Genomic DNA, 25,008 nt, shown 5'->3' on the forward strand with positions numbered 1-25,008 from the left:
AGACAAATATTTACTCAAAAACATGCCCATCAGAGGTAGGGTGGATCCTGAGAGCATACCACAGTTTCCAGGGAACCATTGCTAACTAAACTCAAAGGAGAATATCTTCACATGCAGATTTGTAACTGCAGGGCTGGATACCTCATAATCCCTCTCTCACCTGTGCAGTGGTGGGTAACTCAGGACTATTCTGCACAAAGGAGGTAGATATGTCAGCAGCCCTTTGGCTTCCTTCACAACTAGACCACCACTGCTGATCCTCTATTTTGGTACTGAACCTGTCTTCAAGTGAAACACTCACCTCCCATTGGGTGGAGACTGCTCAGTGTGTTCAGGTTCCCAGATGAGGCAGCTGCTGTCTGCTGAAGGAGCTGCAAATAAAGCTAGACATTACACCAAAAAACAAAATAAGAGTGAGAGTGAGGGCTGGCTCTGCTTCTGGGAGAAACTGCACCGCACCACAGCCAGAGTGCCGCCATAAGGGGAATTCCCATTGCCCATGCATCATGCTACAGCCAAAGCACCAGCATAAGAAGAATTCCTCACATTCACTACAGCCAGAGCACTGTCACAATGGGAATCCCCAATGCTCACGCACCACGCCATAGCCAAAGATCATCACAAAGAAAGCTTTCTCCATACACTATGGGCAGAGTACTGGCACAAAAGGAATCCACATCATCCATGCACCCAGTCCAAAAGACTGGCATAGGGATGTGTGTAAGGAGAAACCTTAACTACTGCAGCCACTGCTAAGGGAATAACCCCTCATGCCCCACACTACAGCTAGAGTGCTAGCACAGCGTGACTGCCAACCACACAAAGACACTACACTGAAGCCAGAGTGCCAGGGTGTGGGGAATGCCCTCCACATTCTTCAGCTACAGCAAAAGCACCATCATGAGGGGAATCCCCATCGTGTACTGACTGAGCCACGGACAGAGTGCCATTTAGGAGGAATTCCTGCCCTTTTCTCCATAGCTAGAGTGTTGTCACAAAGAAACCCCACTCCAGCAAATCCAAAGCAATAGCAAAAAGGGAAATTTCCTCCACCTCCTGCATTACATCACAGCCAGAACGAGGTGAAAATTTTGCCCTTCTCTACCCCCCACACTGTAACAGCAAGAGGAGAAGCCCCCCAATCCCCTTGAAGTCCCACACAAGAGCCAGAGCACAGTGATGTGAGAGACATTCCTCCTCCCCTGTGAACCCAGGAATGCCAAACAACTGAGAAAACTGGTGAAAGTAAGCTTGAACAATTATTTAGTTTGTCATTTTTTGTTATAAAGCTCTATATATGCTGTACCACTATTCACTACATCTAGTCTCTGCCTGCCTGTTTGTTGGGGTTTTAAATTGTGAGCTCTTTGGGGCAGGGATCAGACATTCTTTTCTGTTTGTACAGCACCGAACGTTTGTGGGCGTCAATTATTGTGGAAATAAATAATAAGAGTAATGTAATAAATGCTGGAGAAGAAAGAGTGGGAGATGAATACAACAACTTTGATGGCGGACAGAACTGAAAAGGGGCTTGAAATTACACACATGTAAAGTACTCAAGAGAAGTTAACCTAAGGAGAAAATCTTCCCAGCAGGTGACTTTGGGCAAGTTATAGTATCTCTATGCCTCAGCTCCCCATCTGTAAAATGGGGAATAACATTAAGTCCCTCACAGGAATGTAGTGAATATAAATACATTGAAGATTGTGACGTGCTCAAATAGTAAGACGAGGAGGTCTACATAAGCATCTTAGATAGGCAGATTGGTAGAACCCACACAGGAAACTCACTGCTAAGTATTGGGGTCCAAGTGTGTTCAGACCAGCCAGGTTTCCCCATACAGAGGCTGCGCTTATCTGTTGCATCTGCTGCTGGAGTTGCTGAGCAATACGTTTCTGCTCTTTGTCCTTCTGCGTATCTGCAAATTTCACCACGATGGGAGAAGAGCAACCCTGAAAATAGCAGTTCACATAGTTACAACCTCCCAGGCAACTGCGTAAATATGGCACAAACCTATGGGAATGGAGTGCTCTCGCCCCCGCACATATAAAGGTGCCATTCCTACCTCAAATGTTCAAAATCTCAGCTGCTTTTCACTTTAGTTTGTATTGACTTTTGCTATTTGCTAAAATATTTAATAGATCTTTCAGTCCAAGACGCACTGTCAGGAAAACTAACTCCAAAGATCTCCCCTCCCCCTGCCCATCAAGCTTTATGATCTCTGAGTGGTGAAGCCTATCCCCCTGTCCCCAAAAAGATTTATCTCACCTCCATGGTCTGTGCTTGGTGCATTGCTTTGATTGCTGTTTGCGCCATGGCTCTTGTTGTAAAAGTCACAAATGCACAACCTGGGGAGACAGCAGAAAGAGTCAAACTAACCCACCAGATTCATCTCAACAACTGAAGACAAACAAAGGAAAATACCCCCTGGTCTGAAGCGCCCTACCAATCAATATAGACAAAATCTGATCTTGAGGTGCAGGGGAAAGAGTCCAGAGGAAAACCCTGAACTGTTAGGGATGCTTTGTGCTTACCTCGGCTCAGGCCATCTGGGCCCCGTAGTATCCTGCATTCCTCAATCTGCCCAAAGGAGGAGAACATCACCCGGATGTCATTTTCATTGCACTTCTTGGAGATCATCCCAATAAACAGCTTTCTATCTTCCACAGCTGAGGAATCAAAGGAAAGAAGCCTTGGCATTACAGTAAAGTAGCACTCACATCAAGCAGGGAACTCGAGAGCTCTCATTGTTTCAGTAGGCCTTGATCATATTACCCAGCTACTCTAGTGGTTGAAATCAGAGGCTGAAGGAGCGCAGTGTTCCTGCGATAAGAGATACTCAGGGTGATAAAGCACTGAGTACCAACTCAGAGAAAGAGGTTAAAGGGATCAGCAATTAGATTGAGGAAGACTACTAGTTCTCATTTAGTTAAACCCTTCTCCCCCTCATTGGACAGTGTGGGATTGTTCCCTGCAGCAGAAAACTCTAGGGATTTGTCCAGTCAAACTCCCACCTATTCCAAGTGATGAGATTTTACTCATTTAAGAGAATGCTCATAGGACATTTCTAGTGAACCTGAAAGGAGTCTACAAATGTTTTATGCTTTAATTACATGAATAAATAGTAATGTGCGGAATGCTTGCTCCTCCCTTCCAAGCCCTTTGAATGTGGAGGATGAACTGAACTCTTCCAACAGAGAGAGCTTGGCTGAAGGGGATATAGATATATTCACTCATTCTGCCATGCCCGCTACTGGTCTTGGGTCGTTCTGCAGTGCCTGTCCTCAGTTTCCATCCTCCACGGAATGCCTCAATACAATGCCTCAAATACAAATACAATGCCTCAATACAAGGCCTCAAATAAAGCTAGACATTACACCAAGAAACAAAATAAGAGTGAGAGTGAGGGCTGGCTCTGCTTCTGGGAGAAACTGCACCGCACCACAGCCAGAGTGCCGCCATAAGGGGAATTCCCATTGCCCATGCATCATGCTACAGCCAAAGCACCAGCATAAGAAGAATTCCTCACATTCACTACAGCCAGAGCACCGTCACAATAGGAATCCCCAATGCTCACGCACCACGCCATAGCCAAAGATCATCACAAAGAAAGCTTTCTCCATACACTATGGGCAGAGTACTGGCACAAAAGGAATCCACATCATCCATGCACCCAGTCCAAAAGACTGGCATAGGGATGTGTGTAAGGAGAAACCTTAACTACTGCAGCCACCACTAAGGGAATAACCCCTCATGCCCCACACTACAGCTAGAGTGCTAGCACAGCGTGACTGCCAACCACACAAAGACATTACACTGAAGCCAGAGTGCCAGGGTGTGGGGAATGCCCTCCACATTCTTCAGCTACAGCAAAAGCACCATCATGCCAATACATGCCAAGTCACGTATTAGCATTCCTTCTCAAGCACTAGTTTGTTAAAATGAGAACTTAAAAACAGTGTTTCTTCCCAGCCTCTTGCTGGTGTCACAGTTCCACCTCTCTGAGGTCTGGCTATTTTACAGTTTCTACTCTTGGGGGAATTCTACGTCACTGTGCTTGCACAGAATTCATGGCCCTTGCAGATTTCTTTGCTTCCCTACAGAAAAATGACTTCTGATGGGGAAGCAAAGGGAAGCTTAAAGAGCAGTCATGCACCCCCTACATGGCAGTGCAGGCAGGTTGGTTTGGGCACCCAGAGCAGACAGTAGAAATGTAAATCACCACAGGGGTGGGAATGGGGGTGTTGGGCAGTCGTGTGTGTGTGTGTGTGTGTGTGAGAGAGAGAGAGAGACATTCTGTCCCTCTCATTTGCTATTGTGGCATGCTTGGCGTGAAGGGACAGGGTTTTGGGGTGTTTCTGAAGAGGTAGGCATGGGATAGGCTCTGTTCCCTCAGGCAGAGCAGAATGTAGCAGCCTGCTTACTTAGTGAATTGTTCCACTGTTCTTAGTGAATTCCCCCAGGAGTATAAAACACGTGTAAAAATTTTAAGGCTCCTTTACATTGCCAGAGTGGTGTAAATGAGCCTTATTGTAAACAACAGTATGGCCTTATAAATGCTTATGGTGCTTTAGTGATTAGAACTGGTCTAAATTTTTGGACTGAAAAAAATTCTTATCAAAATGTGCTCCATGAACTGTTTGCTACTGACCTTTTTGGAGATGGTCAGTAGCCAGTATAAATTACGAGTTTGAGTCCCCAGCCCTCACTTGCTCTTCAGTTGCCTATGATGTAACACTGAGCATATGGCTGCATATATTTGTTGACTAATAACCGGAAGTAAAGGGTCAATACTAGCTACATTACTATTAGACAAAGCGGGTTTGGTGATTTCCTCCAATGCTCCCCACTCCCATTCTCCATCCATTGTACTGTAGTTTAAATAAATTACCAAAATATTTGAAACCAGCTTGATTATATTGCGTTATTTTGACAAAAATATGCAAAATTTTAAAATATTGTGCACAGCATTCCCCCAGGAGTAAGTTTCAAACAGTCTCTCTCTTTTCAGTCTCTGTCTGAGGTCTGTCTTCAATTGTTTCCAACTAGTCTCTCCAGCTGTTCCCTGACTCTCTCCTCTTTAGAGTCATGGAGTTACCCAGGCACCTGATCCTGGCTCTGTAGTCTCTCTAAACTTTCAGGCTGCTCCTTGAAGGCTTAACAGACTGCTTCTCTCAGAAACTCAGCCCCAGCTCTCCAGCTGGTCCTGGCTGTCTGCAGTAGCACTCCATCATTGCTCCCGACTGTTCTGAGTTCTTCTCAACCCTGTTTATAAGGTCCTTCCTAATTCTCTCCCCATAACTGGGGTCAATTATAAGTAAGCCTCCCTAACACCTTCAACTGGGGAGAGATCACTTGATCATTACCTGTTAGGTTCACTCCCTCTGGGGCACCTGGCATTGGCCACTGTCAGCAGACAGGATACTGGGCTGGACGGATCTGTGGTCTGACCCAGTTTGGCCACTGTTATGTTCTTATGTAAGGTGTTTGATTTGGTACCACACAATATTTTGACTAAAAAACTAGAATGATATAAAATTAACATGGTACATATTAAATGGATTAAAAACTGGCAAACTGATAGGTCTCAAAATGTAATTGTAAACAGGGACTCATCATTGATTGGGTGTGTTTCTAGTGGGTCCTGCAGGGATCAGTTCTTGGCCCTAAGCTATTTAATATTTTTATCAATAACCTAGAAGAAACATAAAATAGTCATTGATAAAGTTTACAGATGACACAAAAATTGGAACAGTGATAAATAATGAAGAGGACAGGTCACTAATTCAGAGTGATCTGGATTACTTAGTAAACTGGGTGCAAGTGAATAATATGCATTTTAATACAGCTAAATGTGTACATCTAGGAACAAAGAATGTAGGCCAGCCTTATAGGACTGGGGACTCTATCCTGGGACGCAGTGGCTCTGAAAAAATTTGGGGGTTGTGGTGGATAATCAGCTGAACATGAGCTCCCCATGTCACACTGTGGCCAAAAGAGTTAATGCAATGTTGACTCTGTCATTTTCTGCATTTACTGGTCTTGTAATAATATGCTGATGGAGTATCTGTGTATAAATAAACAAATTTCCACCAAGAAGAATTTATTATTTATACTGCGGTAGCAGCTAGACACCTCAACCAGTCTGGGATCATACGGGGCCAACCACTGTACAAATATACAGCAAGTGATAACCTCTGCCTTAAAAAGCTATTTAGGCCCCAGTTTCATCTTTCTTGTAAAGCAGACACACCTTATTAGAGGAGATTTTACCTCTATATTTGGCACTGGTGCAACTGCTCCTGGAATACTATGTCCAATTCTAGTGCCCACAATTCAAGAAGGATGTTGATAAATTGGAAAGAGTTCATAGAAGAGTCATGAGAATTATTAAAGGATTAGAAAACATGCCTTACAGTGACAGATTCAGAGAGCTCAATCTATTTACTTTAACAAAGAAAAGGTGAAGGGGTGACTTGATTAGTCTATAAGTATCTACATGGAGAACAAATATTTAATAATGGGCTCTTCAATCTAGCACAGAAAGGTATAACATGATCCAATGACTGGATGCTGAAGCTAGAAACATTCAGACTGAAAATAGTTTTGTTTTTGTTTTTTAAAAACAGTGAGGGTAATTACCCATTGGAACAATTTACCAGGGGTCCTGGTGGAGTCTCCATCACTGGCAATTTTTAAGTCAAGACTGGATGTTCTTCGAAAAGAGATGCTGCTCTATGAATTATTTTATGGAAGTTCTATGGCCTGTGTTATACAAGAGGACAGACAAGAGGATCACAATGGTACCTTCTGACCTTGGAATCTATCACTGAGCCCTGGACTACACTACAGGGTTAGGTTGAATTTAGCCACTTGAGGTCAATTTTATAATGGATGCGTCTCCACCAGCAACCCCATTCCGTCGACCTAAGGAGCTCTTAAAATTGACTTCTGTACTCCTCCCCAGCAAGGAGAGTAGCGCTAAAATTGACCTTGCTGGGTCGAATTTGGGGTAGTGAGGATGCAAATCGACGTTATTGGCCTCCAGGAGCTATCCCAGAGTGCTCCAATGTGACCGCTCTGGACAGCGCTTTCAACTCCGATGCACTAGCCAGGTACACAGGAAAAGCCCCCGGAACTTTTGAATTTCATTTCCTGTTCGGTCAGTGTGGCGAACTCAGCAGCACAGGTATCCATGCAGTCCCCCCAGAATCGCAAATGAGCTCCAGCATGGAGCGAACGGGAGACATTGGATCTGATTGCTGTATGGGGAGAAGAATCTGTGCAGGCCGAACTCCAACCAAAAGAAGAAATGCTAATATATATGCCAAAAATCGCACAGAGCATGATGGACAGAGGCTACAACAGGGACACACAGCAGTGCCACATGAAAGTCGAGGAGCTCAGGCAAGCCTACCAAAAGACAAAGGAGGCAAACAGTCACTCTGGGTCAAAGCCCCATAAACATGCCACTTCTATGATCAGCTGCATGGCATTCTAGGGGGGGACCCTACCACTACCCCACCACTGTCCGCGGACACCTACAAGGGAGGAGTCTCATGTGACATGGAGGAGGATTTTGTGGATGAGGAAGAGGAGGAGGAGGAGGAGAATGCACAGCAGGCAAGTGGTGAATCCATTCTCCCTGGCAGCCAGGACCTTTTCATCACCCTGGAGCCAATACCCTCCCAAGGCGGGACCCCCGACCCTGAAGGCGGAGAAGGCACCTCTGGTGAGTGCATATTTGTAACTACAGTACAGGGTTTAAAAGCAATAGTGTTTAATGTCTGATTTACACTGAAGACTTGGGATGCATTTGCGGCCAGTACAGCTACTGGAAAAGTCTGTTAACGTGTCTGGGGATGGAGCGGGAATCCTCCAGGGACATCTCCATGAAGCTCTCCTGGAGGTACTCTGAAAGCCTTTGCAGAAGGTTTCTGGGGAGGGCTGCCTTATTTCGTCCTTCAAGGTAGGACATTTTACCACGCCAAGCCAGTAGCAAGTAGTCTGGAATCATTGTAGCACAAAGCATGACAGCAAATGGTCCTGGGCTTTGGTCGCATTCAAGCAACATTCAGTCTATATCTTTCTGTGTTAGCCTCAGGAGAGCGATATCATTCATGGTCACCTGGTTGAAATAGGGGACTTTTTGTAAGGGAACAGTAAAAGGACCCCGTTCATGCTGGGCTGTTCACGCTTGGCTAAAAGGGATCATCCCTGAGAATAGCCACATGGCGGGGTGACGGGATCATCCCAAATAGCCATGGGGGCAGAGGGGAGGGGAGAAAGAGATGTGTGCTGCACATCCCCCTGAAAACCACAGCCCCTCCTTTTAAATGGCAAACCTAACCGACTTTGCTTGCTATGGGAAAGGAGGACGCTGCAGTTTGAAAACATTCTCACATGTTATGAAGGCGTTAGAAGCCAAACCCGCGTACCCTTTGACTTACCATGGCTGCCTGGAAACCGAATTTTGTTGCCCAGACATGGGTGATGTGTCACCATACCAGCAGGCGCTCAATATAAAAGGCAAAATGTGACCTTGTACCTAAAGCACGTGTGCTGTCTGCTGTGAATTGCTTACTTCACTGTGAAAGAGTCTCCCTTTTGTTCTCAGAAATGTATCGTCTTAAATTTTACTCTCCCTTTTTATTCCCTATCAGATGCAAATGTTTCTATGCGCCCCCATCTCCATCCCTGAGGTTATCGCAGATTAGAAGGCGAAAAAAAGCACTCGCGATGACATGGTTTCCGAGCTCATGCAGTCCTCCGACACTGACAGGGCACAGCTAAATGCATGGAGGCATTCAGTGGCAGAGTCCAGGAAAGTGTTAAGTTAGTGCAATAAAAGGCAGGATGCAATACTGAGGCTAATGGGGGAGCAAACGGACATGCTCAGGCATCTGGGGGAGCTGCAGAAAAGCCAACAAGAGTACAGACCGTCACTCCATCCACTGTACAACCGCCTGCCCTCCTCCCCAAGTTCCATATCCTTCTCACCCAGAAGCCCAAGAATGCTGGGGGGGGACGGGACCCCCCTCTGGGCACCCAGCCACTCTGCTCCAGAGGATGGCCCAAGCAATAGAAGGCTGCCATTCAAACAGTTTTGATTTGTACTGTGGCCACAATAAGCAATGTGGCCTTGTCCTTTCTTCCTCCCCTACCCCACCCGGGCTACCTTATCAGTTATCTCCCTTTTTTTTTTTTTTCAATTAATAAAGAAAGAATGCATGGTTTCAAAACAATAGTGACTTTATTTCCTTTGCCAGCTGTGATCAAAGTGGGGATGGTGGCTGGCTTACAGGGAATTAAAATCAACGAAGGGGGAGGGTTTGCATCAAGGAGAAAAACACGCAACTGTCACACCGTAGCCTGGTCAGTCATGAAACTGGTTTTCAGAGCCTCTCTGATGCGCAGCGCATCTACCTGTGCTCTTCTAATCGCCCTGGTTTCTGGCTGTTCAAAATTGGCAGCCAGGCGATTCAACTCAACCTCTCACCCTGCCATAAACATCTCCCTCTTACTCTCACAGATATTATGGAGCACTCAGCACACAGTAATAACAATGGGAATATTGGTTGTGCTGAGGTCTAACCTAGTCAGCAAACAGCGCCAGTGAGCTTTTAAACATCCAAAGGCACGTTCTACCACAATTCTGCACTTTCTCAGCCTACAGTTGAATAGCTCCTTACTACTGTCCAGGGTGCCTGTGTATGGCTTCATGAGCCAAGGCATTATGGGGTAGGCTGGGTCCCCAAGGATAGCTCTAGGCCTTTCAACATCCCCAAGCGTTATTTTCTGGTCTGGAAAGTAAGTCCCTTCCTGTAGGTGTTCAAACAAACCAGAATTCCACTGTATCAACCAGCCCAACTGCCACCATGATGTCCCAATTGCCACATCCCGTGCTTTCAGGAACATCTGTGTTCATGTCCTCCTCTCAATCGTCCTTGTGCTGCCGTCTCTTAGTCAGGTTCTGCACATACTGCAGTATAATGCGCAAGGTGTTTAAATGCTCGCAACAGCAGTAGTGAGCTGAGCTGGCTCCATGCTTGCCGTGCTATGGCATCTGCACGGGTAACCCAAGAAAAAAGGTGTGAAATGATTGTCTGCAGTTGCTTTCACGGAGGGAGAGAGGGAAGGAGGGAGGGGAGACTGATGACATGTATCCAATACCACCCGCAACAATATTTTTGCCCCATCAGGCATTGGGAGCTTAACCCAGAATTCCAATGGGCAGTGGAGACTGCGAGAACTGTGGGATAGCTTCCCACAGTGCACCGCTCCATGAGTTGATGCTAGCCACGGTAGTGAGGACACACTCCGCTGACTTAATGCGCTTAGTGGGGACATACACAATTGACTGTATAAAATCGACTTCTATAAAAATCAACCTAATTTCATAGTGTAGACATACCCTTAGAGGGCCAACCAGCTTGTGACATGGGGGAATTGAGCTTCCCCCCACCCCACACCAAGCCTGGTGAAGAGAGGGCATCTAGCTCCACACTGCACCCCTTACTGTCTACAATTGAACCTATTTATACTGAAAATGTAAATAGAAAAATCACCCCACCAGGATTCTGTTAGGTCCATTTGGTCATATTCTCCATCAAGCAGATTACTTCAAGTTAATTTTGCTTATTTCCCCATACTCCTGTCATGACAGGGGGAGCAACAGCAACCGCTGTATAAGCTAAGTTTTGTATGTATCCATTCTAATGTCATTTTAATAATGACATAGAAAATACCATCCTAGTTCCGACCAGTGCACCATCCAGTTACAATATCCTGTGTGACAGTACCAGATATAGAGGAAATTGCAAAAAATCTTATAGAGAACAGTTAATCTGCCCAGGGGAAGAAAATTCCCCTAACCTGTCAGTTAGCGGATGGTTTTCAACCTTTTTTCATGTGTGACCCCTAAAAAATTTCAAATGAGCTGAAGACCCCCTGGGGTCTGTGGACCACAGGTTGAAAACCACTTCTTTAAGTCAACAGGGTATGATATTCCTATGTCTTTTTTTTATCCTACCGAATGTAACTGTAGATGCGTTCATTATCTGTGTAACTGTCTACTCCTTTTTTGACTCTTACTAAGCTCTTGCACCCAGTAATAACTAATTACAGGAGCTCCATAGGTTATTTATGTATTATGTGAATGCCGCACAAAAAAAACAAAGACCAAAATCATAGACACGTCCCTGTTTGTTTTATCAGTTATAAATTTGTTGGTTTACAGTTTTATCAAATGTCTCCTTGTTTTTGCATTATAAGAGAGGGTAAATACGATTTACTTTCTTGTTACTATTTGTTATTTTATGCACCTCTATCATGTTTCCTCTCATTTACCTCCTCTCCTAACAGTCAATCTTCTTTTCAATTTCTTTCTTAATACAGCAGTGTTTCCATACCTCTAATCAATCTCGTGGTTCATCCGTAAATCTCCTCTATTTCTGCTGTGTCCCTTCGAAGACAGGTGATAAGAATCCAAAATAGTATCCCATATGAGCACATATCATTAATTTATATAGTCATACTGTAATCAGAGCTAATCAGAAGAGTTCACTTTTTTTGCAAAATTTTTATTAAAGTTCAAAACAATTTTCATTCCAGTTTTTGAAAAGGAACAATTTTTAAGGTATTCAAATTTTTTTCATGAACATTTTTATTCAAAATTTTTTTTTTGTTTTCCTGAAAAAAAAATCTGTTTTTAGTTTGGAACTTTTCATTTAAAGACAGAAAATTTTGAAAACCCTCAAATTTCCTTTAAAATTTTCGTATCAAAGGAAAGACCATTTCTGATGAAAAAATGTTCATTAGAAAAATTCTGAACAGCATTAATTATATTTTTAGTATAATTTTCTGTCTCTCTTTTTGCATCCTAACATTTTGTTTGCTTTCTTCACTGTCACTGTGTAGTGAGTACTACTGAGCTATCTGCCATCACACTGCCCATTTTTTATGTCATGTACAAATTTTGCTCGCTCATTGCTTACCTGCTTTCCAGACCATAAATATATATATATATAAATACCAAACCTAGTATGGAACCTCAAGGTACCCCACTGTTAACCTTCTGCCACTTTGAAAATTCACCATTCATCCCCAACTCCTTGATTTTTTTTTGAGAGTTACTAATCCATGGTAGAACTCTCTCTCTGACCTCATGACTAGACACCAATAACTTTCTAAAACATTTACCTTTGGGCCTGAAACAATTTTGTGACAGGACTCTAACCTGATGGTAACTTTGTGTGTGAGAGAGATAGTTTGAGCACACAAAGTTCAGCTGATTTTGTAAATGAGAGGAAAAAAATTCATTTCTCATAAAGAAATCATGGCTCCCTTTTTCTGAATCTCTCTAGTGCTGAAACAATGAGGCATTTAAATGTGGCCTGTAACTAGCCATCAGAGCATCAGGTGAAATTTGGTCTTGATTTGATTGAGTTAAACAAAGCCCCTATGTAATCTACTGTGATCTGGACCTACATTTTACAGAAGGGTTTTGCTACACTCTGGAGGAAATTCTCAAAATTCTGCACCAGCTTCAGAGAATTTTTAAAATGGATGATGTTATTGAGTTAAATATGAAAATGGATAACAATACAGTGGCCTCATGTTATTTACTTTTCCATAGTCACACTGTATTTTGTGCTGTCCTTACATATTCAGTTTATTATATACCACAGATTGTCATCTTTAGGTTAACAATCCATTTAAATGAACAGAGTAGTTCATGTTTCTCAGGGCTATTGCTCCAGACTGTCTGCAAACAAGCAGAAATCACTGCAGTGCATTACATTTTCAAGGCTTTCTTCACAATCACAATGGCCAGAAACATTTAAAAAAAAAAAAAAAAAGGCCAAAAGCTCAGATTCTGGAGCACAATTCTGTGACAAACTCTGCTGTTATGAAAAATCAGAATACATAGGTCGCTAGTTACAAGCCCTTTAAAAATGCATGTTATGCACAGTACTTTCTGAACAGGGTTTGTTACAGAGCTCCCAAAGCGCTCAGCAAAGGAAGGCAGCACTCTGGCTAATTTACACGGCCAGTGAAAGTGTAGGAAAGGCATACCTGGAAAGGTTCAAAGGTGGGAACTCTGCTCTTATTCACCTGAGTCGTTCCTAACACATACAGGAATGAAGCTCCCTCCTGTGGGCTTTCTATGGTGCTTTACAAGAATGTTCCAAGCAGCATCCAACCAAATAGTTTCAGATTACAAGATTTTCTCAGGTTCTTGCCAATCAGTTGCAGCCAGCACAGCTGCAAAATCTGAAATTATTCTTTATGGTTTTTCTAGTCACTTTCAGTTACATGAATCTTAGCTGTTACTTGTAACAATGTAGGTTAATTTTCAGACAGAAGTGCTATTTTTAATTGGTTTCCCCATAAACTCTTTGTCCTTGCCTTCAAGGCTCAGCACAACTGCAATATGGCCTACATCTTATACCCTGACTCATGCAAAACCTTCCATAACTCCTACTCCGCAATACTGCCAAGACCTGAAATTCCATTTGTTTTTTATTCTCTCTCTCCAATCCCCATATCTTTTCCAGGTTGCTCCTAATTTATGTAATGACCTGCTAATCTCAACTGAGTCAGTCGCCAATCCCTCCTCATTCACTTCTTCCATGTCTAGAAGTAGTGAGTTAACTCTGTTTATATATAGAAATAACCCCAACTCCAAGTTACTCCCTTCTCAAGGGTGTCCAATGCATCCTGTCTTCTTTATGTCTGTCTTTTAAATTATAGGCTCTTTGGGGCAAGGATTGTCTTTCCAAGTCTTATACAGCACTGAGCACACAGTAGTTGTAACAAACAATCAATCAATATACTGGTCCATGAAGACAATAAAATTAGGGTAAGCATAAAAGAATGAAAAAATACTAAACCCTATCCTGATATAACAGGATCTGACATAACGCGTATTTGGATATAACGCAGTAAAGCATTTCCCCTCCTCCCCCCTCCCTCTCAGGCTTGCGGCAGCATGCTCAGGGGAGGACAGGGAGCGGAGGTGAGCTGGGGCGGGGCGGGAGGGCGTAGCAAGTAATGGGGGGCGGGGTAGAGGAACCGCTTCCCGCCCCAGCTCATCTCTGCTCCACCTCCGCCTCCTCCCCCTCCTGAGCATGCCGCCGTTCCACTTCTCCCCCTCCCTCTCTCCCTCCAAGGCTTGCCGCAAATCAGCTGTTTGGCGCAGCAAGCCTTGGAGGGAGAGAGGGAGGGGGGAGAAGCAGAGTGGCGGTAGCGTGCTCAGGGGAGGAGGCGGAGTGGAGGTGAGCTGGGGCGGGGAGCTGCCGGTGGGTGCTCTGCATCCACCAATTTTTCTCCGTGGGTCCTCCAGCCCCGGAGCACCCACAGAGTCAGCACCTATGGCTGTGGCATGTTAAGGGGGCCAGGGGTTTGGATAAGGGGCAGAGAGTCTCGGGGGCAGTCAGGGGACAGGGAGCAGGGGGGGCTGGATGGGTCGGGAATTCTGAGGGGTAAGTAGCTGGGGGTTGGATAGGGGGTGGGGCCAGGCTGTTTGGGGAGGCACAGCCTTCTCTACCCAGCCCTCCATAGCAAGTTCGATATAACGCGGTTTCACGTATAATGTGGTAAGATTTTTTGGCTCCTGAGGACCGTGTTATATCAGGGTAGAGGTGTACAAGATGCTATATTACACATTCTTACCCAAGGCTGTTGAACTACTGTATGTTGTTTTATTGTATTACTTGAGAAAGTCTATGATAATGTAATTAGATTATTGAAATGTGGTTGTACGAGGAACAAAAGACAAAAGTAAGGGGTTACATGCAACCTTAACTCTGGCATTTTCTGCATTTACTCGTCTTGTAATGATATGCTGATGGAGTATCTGTGTATAAATAAACAAATTTCCACCATGAAGAATTTATTATTTATACTGCGATAGCAGCTAGAGACCTCAACTGGTCTGGGATCATACGGGGCTAACCACTGTACAAATATACAGCAAGTGATAACCTCTGCCCTAAAAAGCTATTTAGACCAGTTTCATCTTTCTTGTAAAGCAAACACAACTTATTAGAGGAGATTGTGAATCCAACACTAGTTATGGTGGACTTTTCTCAAACCAATCAACCAGCCAAGTACATGGATAATGGTGTTGGGGGTTAAACAACAGGCAAGTGCAGAAAATAACTCACTGAATGCCTTCCCAATTAGTATAACTGTTGTGGGATAAGCAGCAGCAGGAGAGAGAGCATGATTCCAGGAAGTTTAGAAACCTCACCCTTATTTATTTATCCCTTTGTGGGCATAAATTCCTCCCAGCTCTCTAATTCACAAACTTCACCACACACATAGACGCTCTGCTGCCCAGAGACCACTGCAAGAGGGATGGGATCCCTTGAAATTTCCCCATCAACATTAACAATACCCTAAAAACCAGACTTTAGTACAACTTACCATTATTTTTTTCACTGTCAGCTGGTTTCATCTGGATGGGATGGTGCATCTGAAACCCAAAGAAGAGCATCTCAAACTTGATGTATTCACTCTGTACATAGCTGAGTCACATTACCCCACAGGAACCACTAAGGACATGGAGGGGAGCCAACACAGCTATTAGAGAAGGGTGAGATATAACCCCACAGAAATTTCTAGGAAAGGATCCCAAGGAGTGTTCCCCATATCTTTCAACTGATATGCCACCATTCCCCCTGGGTACTTCATTGTGTTCCCCAGAAGCAGCGCACACAATTCCCTGCCATCCCTTTCCCCTCAAAACCTCTTCGAGATCTGCTGCCGTGACTTGCAGCTCTAGGCCCCTCCCTTTGAATTCATGTTCTAAAATAATCATGCAGAAGAGCAAGGCAATGTTTGCGCATCAGTGAAGCCAAAGAGCTTAGAACATGGGTAAATGGCAGGACAGAAAGACAAGCAGAAAAGATGCTTGAAAGAGCATGCTGCCTCTTACCCCTGGGAGGATCTTCATGTTGTGGAGAGCATTCTGTGCTTCTAGTGCAGCTTTACGGGTATAAAATGTAACAAAACAGCACCCTGCAATGCAAACCCAAAACAAGCAAATCAAGGATATTGAATTCCTGTGTGACAGACTGGGATACACAGTGCACCACTTCTACCCCTCAAACACAAACTCTTTGATAGACACAAGGATCATGGATGGAAACAGATGGCAATAGCTTAATATTGAATCTATTTAGAATAGGACTTCTGCCAAAATAATATTATATAACATGTGACGTCTTCAATGACTAGGCCTAACAGCCCCTGTATCACACTCAAAGGTTCACAAGAGCTCTCCTCTCATCCCAACTGGGCTTGCCCAACAATACGTTTCTAGAGACACTCTCATTTTTGCGAATACAGACTAACAAGGCTGTTACTCTGAAACCTCTCATTTTTCCAGTAAGCATGATATTTTTCTGCCAGTTCAAGTAATTGTTCAATACTGTCATCACCACTCTCAAAGACACCTAGCCCAATGAGTGCTAGCTCTTAGCATCACGAGGGCTGAGCCTTTTGTATACAGACTTTTAAATGCTCCACTTATCACTGAGAACAAATAATGAACATTCTCTTTGCCCACTTAATCAGACTTCAGCCTTGGGCATCAACTCAAGATGGAATCTCTCTCCAGATGGACTTAGTGTGCAAAGAAATTACACTCAACAGTTCTCAAATGACTGTAGTTATTTATACAAAAAGTTACAACTCCAAAACTTAACCAATAACGCATAATGCCCACAGGGTTTTTGTCTATAAAAGTGGATATAGTTACAAATAGGATAGTTGTGAAACACAGACAACAGAGTTCAGCTTTATGAGCAGTCCTTAGCCTCTATTATTTCTGTCTCCCTGAATGCAGCTTGCAGACTACAGAATCCTAGAAGTTAGAGATAGAAAAAAATCTCAGTTTTTCTAGTCTGTTTACTCCTCCTTCCTCAAGCCTCTGGGGGAGTGCAGAATTGCAGGTCTCTGTGTTCTCCCTCACTCCAATTCCTTTCTCCCTCTTCTCTTGTCTTTCCATCAGCACAGCCTCTGGGGGACATTCGTGATTTAGGACCTGACCACCTCCGTTTCCAAACCTATAACTCTACCCCTTTTCTGTGCAGACTAGGAAGAAATTGCCCGTACTCTTGTGAGAGCATGTGTCATTCAGAGAGGTGTTAAAGAGTAGGTTACTGTATTCTGTTTTGCTAGTCTCAAACAGGTAGCTACTCTAGGGGATGGATATAAGAATTAGAAGTTAAAGATGAAGAGTGAAGCCCTCTTAAGAAGGCCCTCACTCTTACTACTAAGTTTCTTCTCCATTCCCCTGGAGCCAAGACAGGATTGTTCCCTATCTGTTCAGTTTAATTTTAAACATCAACAGCAATTAGGCTCTTGCCACGTCCCGCAAGTGACATTTCCACAACCTAATCAATCTCTACAAGGAAGTTTTTACTGATACTCGGCAAAATTTACCCTTTCAAGAAATTTACCAGAAATATTAAATAAAATGCATATATTAGTCACATGTAAACATCTTATAGCAAATCCCTTCTCTCACAAGCTACGTGAAAAATACTTATGGTAGACTACGTAGTTGGCATATACAAAGCATATCTGTGAGCTGCATCTGAACTTTCCTTCTCAAAGTGTTTTACAAACTGTCATTACAGGCATGACTAACCACCTCTGAAATGGAGCTACCCCTGGGTTGAAACACAGCAATTGTTTGACAGTGTACAGAAAGTCTACAAAACAGTTAAAATAGGAAGACAAACATATTGTATCCATCTCAACTGCAGGAGAATGTAATTACTTGATACGAAATTTGGCAAGGACATTGGGGTTAGCAACCTCTTAAAAGAGTTCTATGCGATCTTCAGCTGGCACAGATGACCAAGACCAGTTGTTCTCAAACTGGGTGTCGGGACCCCTCAAGGGGTCACGAGGTTATTACATGGGGAGTCACGAGCTGTCAGCCTCCACCCCAAACCCCACTTTGCCTCCAGCATTTATAATGGTGCTAAATATATATATAAAAAAAGTGTTTTTAATTCATAAGGTGGGTCGCATTCAGAGGCTTGCTATGTGAAAGGGGCACCAGTTCAAAAGTTTGAGAACCACTGACCAAGACTTTGGTTTTGAATCTCATCCAAAATATTACAGCTCCATTATTACAGTCCTTCAGAAGGGAAATCTAAACCTAACAAATGGGCTACATACCTGAGACATCCATTTCCCTTAGTGGTCTCCCATTTGTCCGATCACCCTAGCCCAATTTACACAATGAGATCACAGACCACAGTACAGCCACATATGAATGCAGATGCACTTATAAAGCACAAAGATCAGGTCTGTGTGTGTGTGTATGTATTTGTATATCTACAGTTAACTCCTTGGCATGTGAATAAGCAGAGAGATGAAGCATGACAGAGTGCAAGTGACTATAGCTGGGAACCCAAGTATCAGCTGAGAAGGACAGAAGTGCTCACCTTTGCTCTGAGGAGGGTTTTGGCTCCTGTCCCTCAGGACGTTAATTTCGTAGACAGCACCATACTGTTCAAAGAGTTCTCTCAGATCCTTCTCACACCAGCTCCGTGGAACCTGCCCCACAAACATCTTGATGGCATCTAGGTCAGGTTGATCTGGGTGATCCAGTGTGCCATTCATTTTCTTTGAGCTGCACAGGACAGGGAGGAACTTCTGTTATATCATCACCACCACCTTGTCTAGATTAATCGTTCTCCCTAGGTACCAACTAATGTTGCAGCTCCTAACAGCCTGCTTATGATGCTGTGGAAAAAGGTCTCTCAACAGCAGTATTTTAAAAGGACTCCTGCACACTCCAAGCAAACTAAGAGAACATTTAGATTTAGCCATCACTTTCACTATAGAGCTCTGGGCTTGGAGACTGTCTCTCCCCTCCTAGCTCCTACAGTATAATCAGCAACCTGGATTTGGGACACCAAAGTCTTTTGTGTAAAAGATTGAAATGTCATTGCCCATCACTGCAGAACTGGACACAAGGAAAAGCTGGAGTGGGAAGGAGCCAAAAACCAGGTGGTATTAGCAAACTTACTAACAAACTATAAAAATGATTGGGGAGCAAAAAGATTTTTATTTAAATTTGACAATCTACAGGTCCCTCTTAAACTAAAGAAAAGTGACTAGAATGAAGACACTAAAAGTTCCATAAGAGGTTCACATTACAGTAAGAGTCTCATGGGTCCAGAGAACTCTGAACAACATTCTGGGGAAAAAACAAGGTCAGGGTTGTGGCTGAAAATGAACACATTGGTTTTGTACACTATTCGGTCCCAGAGGATGATCAGGTTGATTTATCATTCATCTTGAAGTACCATCATTTTGAGAAAACTAATGGAATACTACTGGGGGCCCAATTAGGGAGGAGGAATCATTTTTCAGAATACAGTAGACAAGATTTTGAATATGGGGGGTCTTCAACAGGCTTCTAGGTCTTCTCTCAAACAGAACCCCAGCAAGTGATAATCCACACAACAATCTGCATTGGTTCCTTATTGTTTAGCTAGTGCAAGATGAGTCTTACTATTAGTATCAAAGACCTTAAATAAGACAGGTTCAATTTCTCTGGGGGACTGCCTGAAATGATATCCTGCTACAGCAGTGGATATTAGCAGGGTGAAACTGCTGACAATCCCTATGTATAATCTAGAAGTGTGGGGAGAGGGGACTTATGGAATGATTCCCTCCCACACACAGTTGAAGGCCGTGAGTGGCCTTCTGGGCCAGCCTTCTTATTTTAGTTTTTTTACTGTCCTCTTTATTTACTGTACTTCAAGAAAGATACGTCCAAGGTGATAAAACACCTATTTGTGGTTATGTTCTTCCACGGTGTTTATTAAGAAGCCTTTAAGCACAGGAATTTTTAAAAACAAAATTACTAGTCAAGTTCCATTAAATGTGGACTGGATATTTATTGTGTGTATTCTGGCATCTCTTTCAACTTGCAGCGTGCTGGTTCAGACACATAGGAAGACAACTGTTGCCATAAAATGTTCCCACATTCTAAGAAGCGTTTGCACAAGGATGGGAAGCATAACGCTCTTTACTGGGAAAAGGCAAGGGGGTGACATAACGCCTTTCATTCTGCCAGAACTCCCACTGCAAGGGATTGATGCCTTTCAGAGAATCCAGAAAACCCAACTCCCTTTATTAAGGGGTGAACTACACAATGCCAGAATTTTGAGAGGGGAGCAACTGATAGGTATACATTATCCTGTGACAGCTGGTCCCAGCTCTGGTGTCACTCCCATGAGAAGCTCCAAGAGGGCAGCATGTCTCCTGGTAGCTAAATCCACATGGTCACGATATGACTTCAGAAACAGTTCAAAGATCATTCAATTTCTGTCTAAAAGAGAGCAGTCCAAAGCCATTCAGAAGGAAGGAATCAGTCTCCTAACACTGCACTTCAGTCACTGGTTTCAGAGCATCAGTACAGTGATTTGTACTGGATTCTGTAAGGAGTGCCACCAAGTAGCTCTACCCCAAAGGGGTTAACTGATTTCAGAGGGAATGAAGATGCATTCTGAGCAGGAGAAAAAACTGTAAACAACTTCCAGAATCTCTTTTAGAATGCAGCTCTGAGACTGTCCTGCCCTTTCACCTTTTCCTCCAACGGGAGTAGTTAGGTAGCAAAGAAATGTCTAAAGAGGCAATCCTAAGCTAAGAGCATAAGTAAAAAAGCAGATATGAATATACAAAATACTTACACAGGACTGGTATTCAAGGAACAATGGTCCACCATCATCTCTGGGAGGAAATCCAACTTAAACGCAGCCATCACCTCTGTCTGCCACAAACCACTAACACTAAGTCAACGTACTGTCTAACCCCCAAACAAAAAACTCCACTTCCTAGAGTCCTGCAGGTCTTAACACACCAAGCCACACAAAAAACAAACTATAGAAACAGGAGCTCAGGGAGACCAGCAACAGACATCAGAGAAATAGGCTGGACTGGAAAAGGGACATGGAGTCGTGGATTAAAAGGGGGATGTGACCATGTGAAGGGAGGCTCAGCTCATTACACAATGAAAGTGCTGATGCATTGGGCTTGTTTTGTGCAATTTTCCCTGGCGAAGCAATACTGAGTGCTCTGTCAGATAAACAGAGTGTCAGATCAATGAAGATAGCAGTGGTTGACAGAGCAGAAGGAACACAAACTCTAACCTCACAGCCTTCAACAAACTCTTCACCCCCAAAAATGCCAGCCCTAGGCCTTGAGGTCCGCTAATAGATAGGTCCTGAACCAAGACTCTGTTTCAGCACCTGAGTGTTGATACCTCACAGGGTCAACACAAACCAAAGTGTGGCTGCTGTCTTTCTTCACGAGTTCTAGTAGCTTGCTGCTACAAGGAGACTTGATCACTCAAAACCTCCTTATATATGAAGGAGTGCCTGCTCCAACGACGCTCCCTCTATTATGGGCCAAAACACATGCAGTCTCACACAATAAAAATAATACTTGGCACATACATGCAGAGTACATGAAATGTGAGGGCAAGAACAGGATCAAGTGTCTGGTGGTCATTGCAGGGAACAGAGTCAACACTCTTGGATTCTATACTGACCAATGCTATGGATTCATTGAGTCCTCTTGATAAAGTCAGTTGATCACGGTGCACCAGCTTCCTTATAATTAAAACAAAGACAATACATGCTGACCTACTGAGGTAAAGAGGTTTATATGTTTGTAATGCGCTTTGAGATTCTGGAGAGAAAGATGTTACAGATATGCACAGAACTACTACAAACAGGAAGACAAAGGACCCCAGCATTCAACATGCTGGGAAAACCAACCAGCAACTAACTTGAATGGAAACGATATTTAAAACCAAGTGTTCACCAATATTACACAAGAAACAGTTGCACTCCATTACTGTGTTAACAGCTGTCCCCTAACACCTTGCAAGGACCACATCCCTCTGTGAAATGATGAAAAAAGAAATGGTCTCAGATACATCAGTTTCCTTGTTTGGGAACTGCAGACTTCACATTACCTTACACTCAAACAAAACTGCTCTCTAAAGTTTGCTTCACTTTTGAGACCAGGAAGCTCTGCAGAAAATAATGTGGTTACACAAGGGGAAGATGTAGTGGTGATTCTTTCCAAGGTTTATGTAGTTCTGTAGCTTTGCGCTGCAGATTCCAGGTCTTACCAGCCAAGGGATAGCAGAACACCATCAGAACAAAATACTTCCATCCAGCCTTCCCAAGCAGCGCTGCCTGGCCTTACAGTTGAGCATAGGATGGAGGGGAGCTGTTCTGGCAACAGATTCTCCTGGAAGATGGATTTTACAAGGGGTACTGAGATTACTGAGAACATTTCACAGGAGGAGTTTGATAATCATTATGGGTGTCTCCTGCCATGCCTTCCTACTCTTCTTTCCCAAAAGAAAGCCTGGCTTCATTCTACTGAACATAAAACAGGTAACAGTTTAAAGGCAAACTAGTTTTAAATCCCTTCATTGGCTCCCTAATGATTTCCATGTCAAGTTTAGATTTTTTGGTCTTACCTTCCAGGTTTTGCACAATTCTGCTTCTCCCTATGTGCCAGTTCTAACTCTCTTTACTCCCACTCACACCTTTCAATCCACCCAAATCTCCCTCCTAGTATTCTTCTTCCACGTTCAAACTTGGTCTACACTACGAATTAGGTCAACCTAAATTGACCTTCATCAACCTAGTTGTGCACGTGTATACAGTACACCAAAATTTGTCTCTCGCTGATGTAAGCGCCCGGTTACAGCAAAATGGTAACAATTCCTCCCTGAGCAACACAGAACCATTGTCAACCTACTTAGGTCAATGCAAGACAAGTGTAGACGCTACATTACTTGTGTCAACCCTAACAGTCCAGCAGCAACTATTGCATAATGTCCCCGTGACAGTGACCTCTCAGGTCACAATTTTGATCTCCACTGCCCAGCGGTCACAGAGACCAGAAGATTGCCCCACCACCAACCTTTAAAACCCCTCGTATGTTTTTGAAATGCCTTTCCTGATTGCTCACCTTGGTAAGCACACCTACCAGCTCACCTTTGTTGTGTGTATCCGACCATGCCAGCTCCATGGACGCACAGAGCTAATATACACGCTCCTGCCTGGAGCAGGCAAAAAGTCATGGATATCCTCATTCTGTGGGGGACAAGAGGCTGTGCAAGGACAAGTATGGAGCAGCCATAGAAATATCAACATCTACTTGCATATTGCATGTGGGATGCTGAAACTCGAGCATTACAGGGATGAACAACAGTGCTGCATGAAAGCAAAGGAACTTCACCTGACATGCCAGAATGTAAGGGAGGGCAACAGGAAACCTGCTGCTGCTCCAGAGATCTGCCACTTCTACAACAAACAGCATGTCATACTTGGAAGTGATCCCACCAGCATCCCACTTTCCACTCTGGACACTTCTCAGGAACCTGAAGCAGAGACAGCAAGATGGGCGAGGGGGCGCTGTGCAGGACTCAAACCGTGCCACAAGCTGTTTGAAACTCCGCCAGAGACCAGACAGTTCTGTCAGGTGAACATAGATGAGCCTATAGAACAGGAAAGCTTATGCTCTCATAAATTTGTTAGTCTCTAAGGTCCCAACAAGTACTCCTGTTCTTTTTGCAGAATACAGACTAACACAGCTGCTACTCTGAAACCTGTCATAGATGAGCCTGCTGATGAAGGGGAAGGGAGCTTGGGTAAGTGTGTACGTGCATTATTCCTGATAATCATTTTTTCCCTTTTTGGTGCCTGAAACCTCATCTCTCCTGCCCTTCTTCCCCATTTAAAAATGGCACCCATCCCATATCCAGGGTTAGAGGACAAAGGCATTGATTTATGATTGCTTACTTTAATGGTATAATGTTAGAAAATAAAATATTAAGACAAATTCAAAAAAGTAGTATGATAGTCCAATTATACCATCCATATCAGATCAGTGTCTGGTGACTGGGTAGAGGTAGAACAGACAGAGGTAGAGTTGCATCCACTTTTAAATTCTTTGGTTTCTTGGGCGAGGCAGAGGGAGCCATGCCAAGCACTTGGTTTATCTGAATAGGGATGTTCCTTTTATCCTCTTGAGCGATCTCAATGGAAATTTCATGGGGATACTCTGCAATACTTTCCCGAATTTCTAGGTGTGGCAGCCTTGTTTCCACCCCCCGTGATATGAAACTTTCCCTTGCCACTCTGCAATGAGTTTGGTTGGCACCACTGCAGTAAACAGACTAGTAGAATTAGGGCCCAGGTGGCTTCAGGATGCCAGTAGAAGATGGTTTTCTGTGCCTTTGTTACCCCCAGGAATTGGATTCAGCCAATATCACTACTGCCTGTAAGAATATTGCCAATATTCACTGCACTTTTCCTATACCTATACCAAGGGGTCTCCAGGGTTTAAAGCTTCCAAGGAACAGAATCCACTCCCACCCAACACTAGCGTAGGCCATATTCACCATGGTTTGAATTGCAGAGCAGTACTATAATGAGGCACTCCAAAGCTAAAGTGACAATTCGCATTTCTTATTAAAGGTATTTATGGGAATAATGTAATGGAGTTTTGAATCCTTCCCTTTCCATTGTGACTGTAAATCAAATGGCGTGTCTGTCTGCTTTAATTGCCCCTCCAGGCCTGCTGAATATCTGACAGAGATCAAGAAGAGAAAGAAGAGGTCTAGGGAGGATATGTTCTGCAATATCCTCCAATCCTCTATGGCCTTGGACCATAAACACAGGCCAAGGTAGGGCCACAGGACCATGACTATAGGGAAGGACCAAGAATAGAGAGAGCAGTTGCTACAGCAGAGGGCACGCAGGAGCATCAAGAAATCCACCAGGACATCATGGATTTGCTCAGGCAACAAACTCAGATGCTGTAGAGCAGTATCGACACACACACTCCAGACTCAACAGCTTTTCCAGTCCTTGGAAAACTCCATGGTCAGTGCATCCTACACTCCCCAACACAACAGGTGGCAGCATGATGTACATCCTTACC

General features: G+C 43.8%; 1 protein-coding gene across 6 annotated transcripts in view; it reads right to left on the minus strand.

Annotated features, from left to right (window-relative positions):
• The window catches only part of CELF1 (CUGBP Elav-like family member 1), a 104,063-nt gene that overhangs the window by 27,195 nt on the left and 51,860 nt on the right, over positions 1-25,008 (minus strand). For 4 of the 6 annotated variants that reach the window (XM_084631154.1, XM_084631153.1, XM_084631158.1 and 1 more), the window contains 7 exons: positions 18,471-18,658; positions 15,944-16,026; positions 15,433-15,481; positions 2,535-2,669; positions 2,269-2,348; positions 1,791-1,952; positions 302-383 (listed from right to left, as the gene is read on the minus strand). In XM_084631154.1, the coding sequence (XP_084487280.1) occupies positions 302-383; positions 1,791-1,952; positions 2,269-2,348; positions 2,535-2,669; positions 15,433-15,481; positions 15,944-16,026; positions 18,471-18,658 (779 nt within the window). The remainder of the gene's footprint in view (positions 1-301; positions 384-1,790; positions 1,953-2,268; positions 2,349-2,534; positions 2,670-15,432; positions 15,482-15,943; positions 16,027-18,470; positions 18,659-25,008) is intronic. The other 2 variants (XM_084631156.1, XM_084631155.1) reach the window with 1 other exon arrangement.

This window comes from Lepidochelys olivacea (assembly GCF_965140295.1).
Source record: "Lepidochelys olivacea isolate rLepOli2 genome assembly, chromosome: 6".
Lineage (NCBI taxonomy): Eukaryota > Metazoa > Chordata > Testudines > Cheloniidae > Lepidochelys > Lepidochelys olivacea.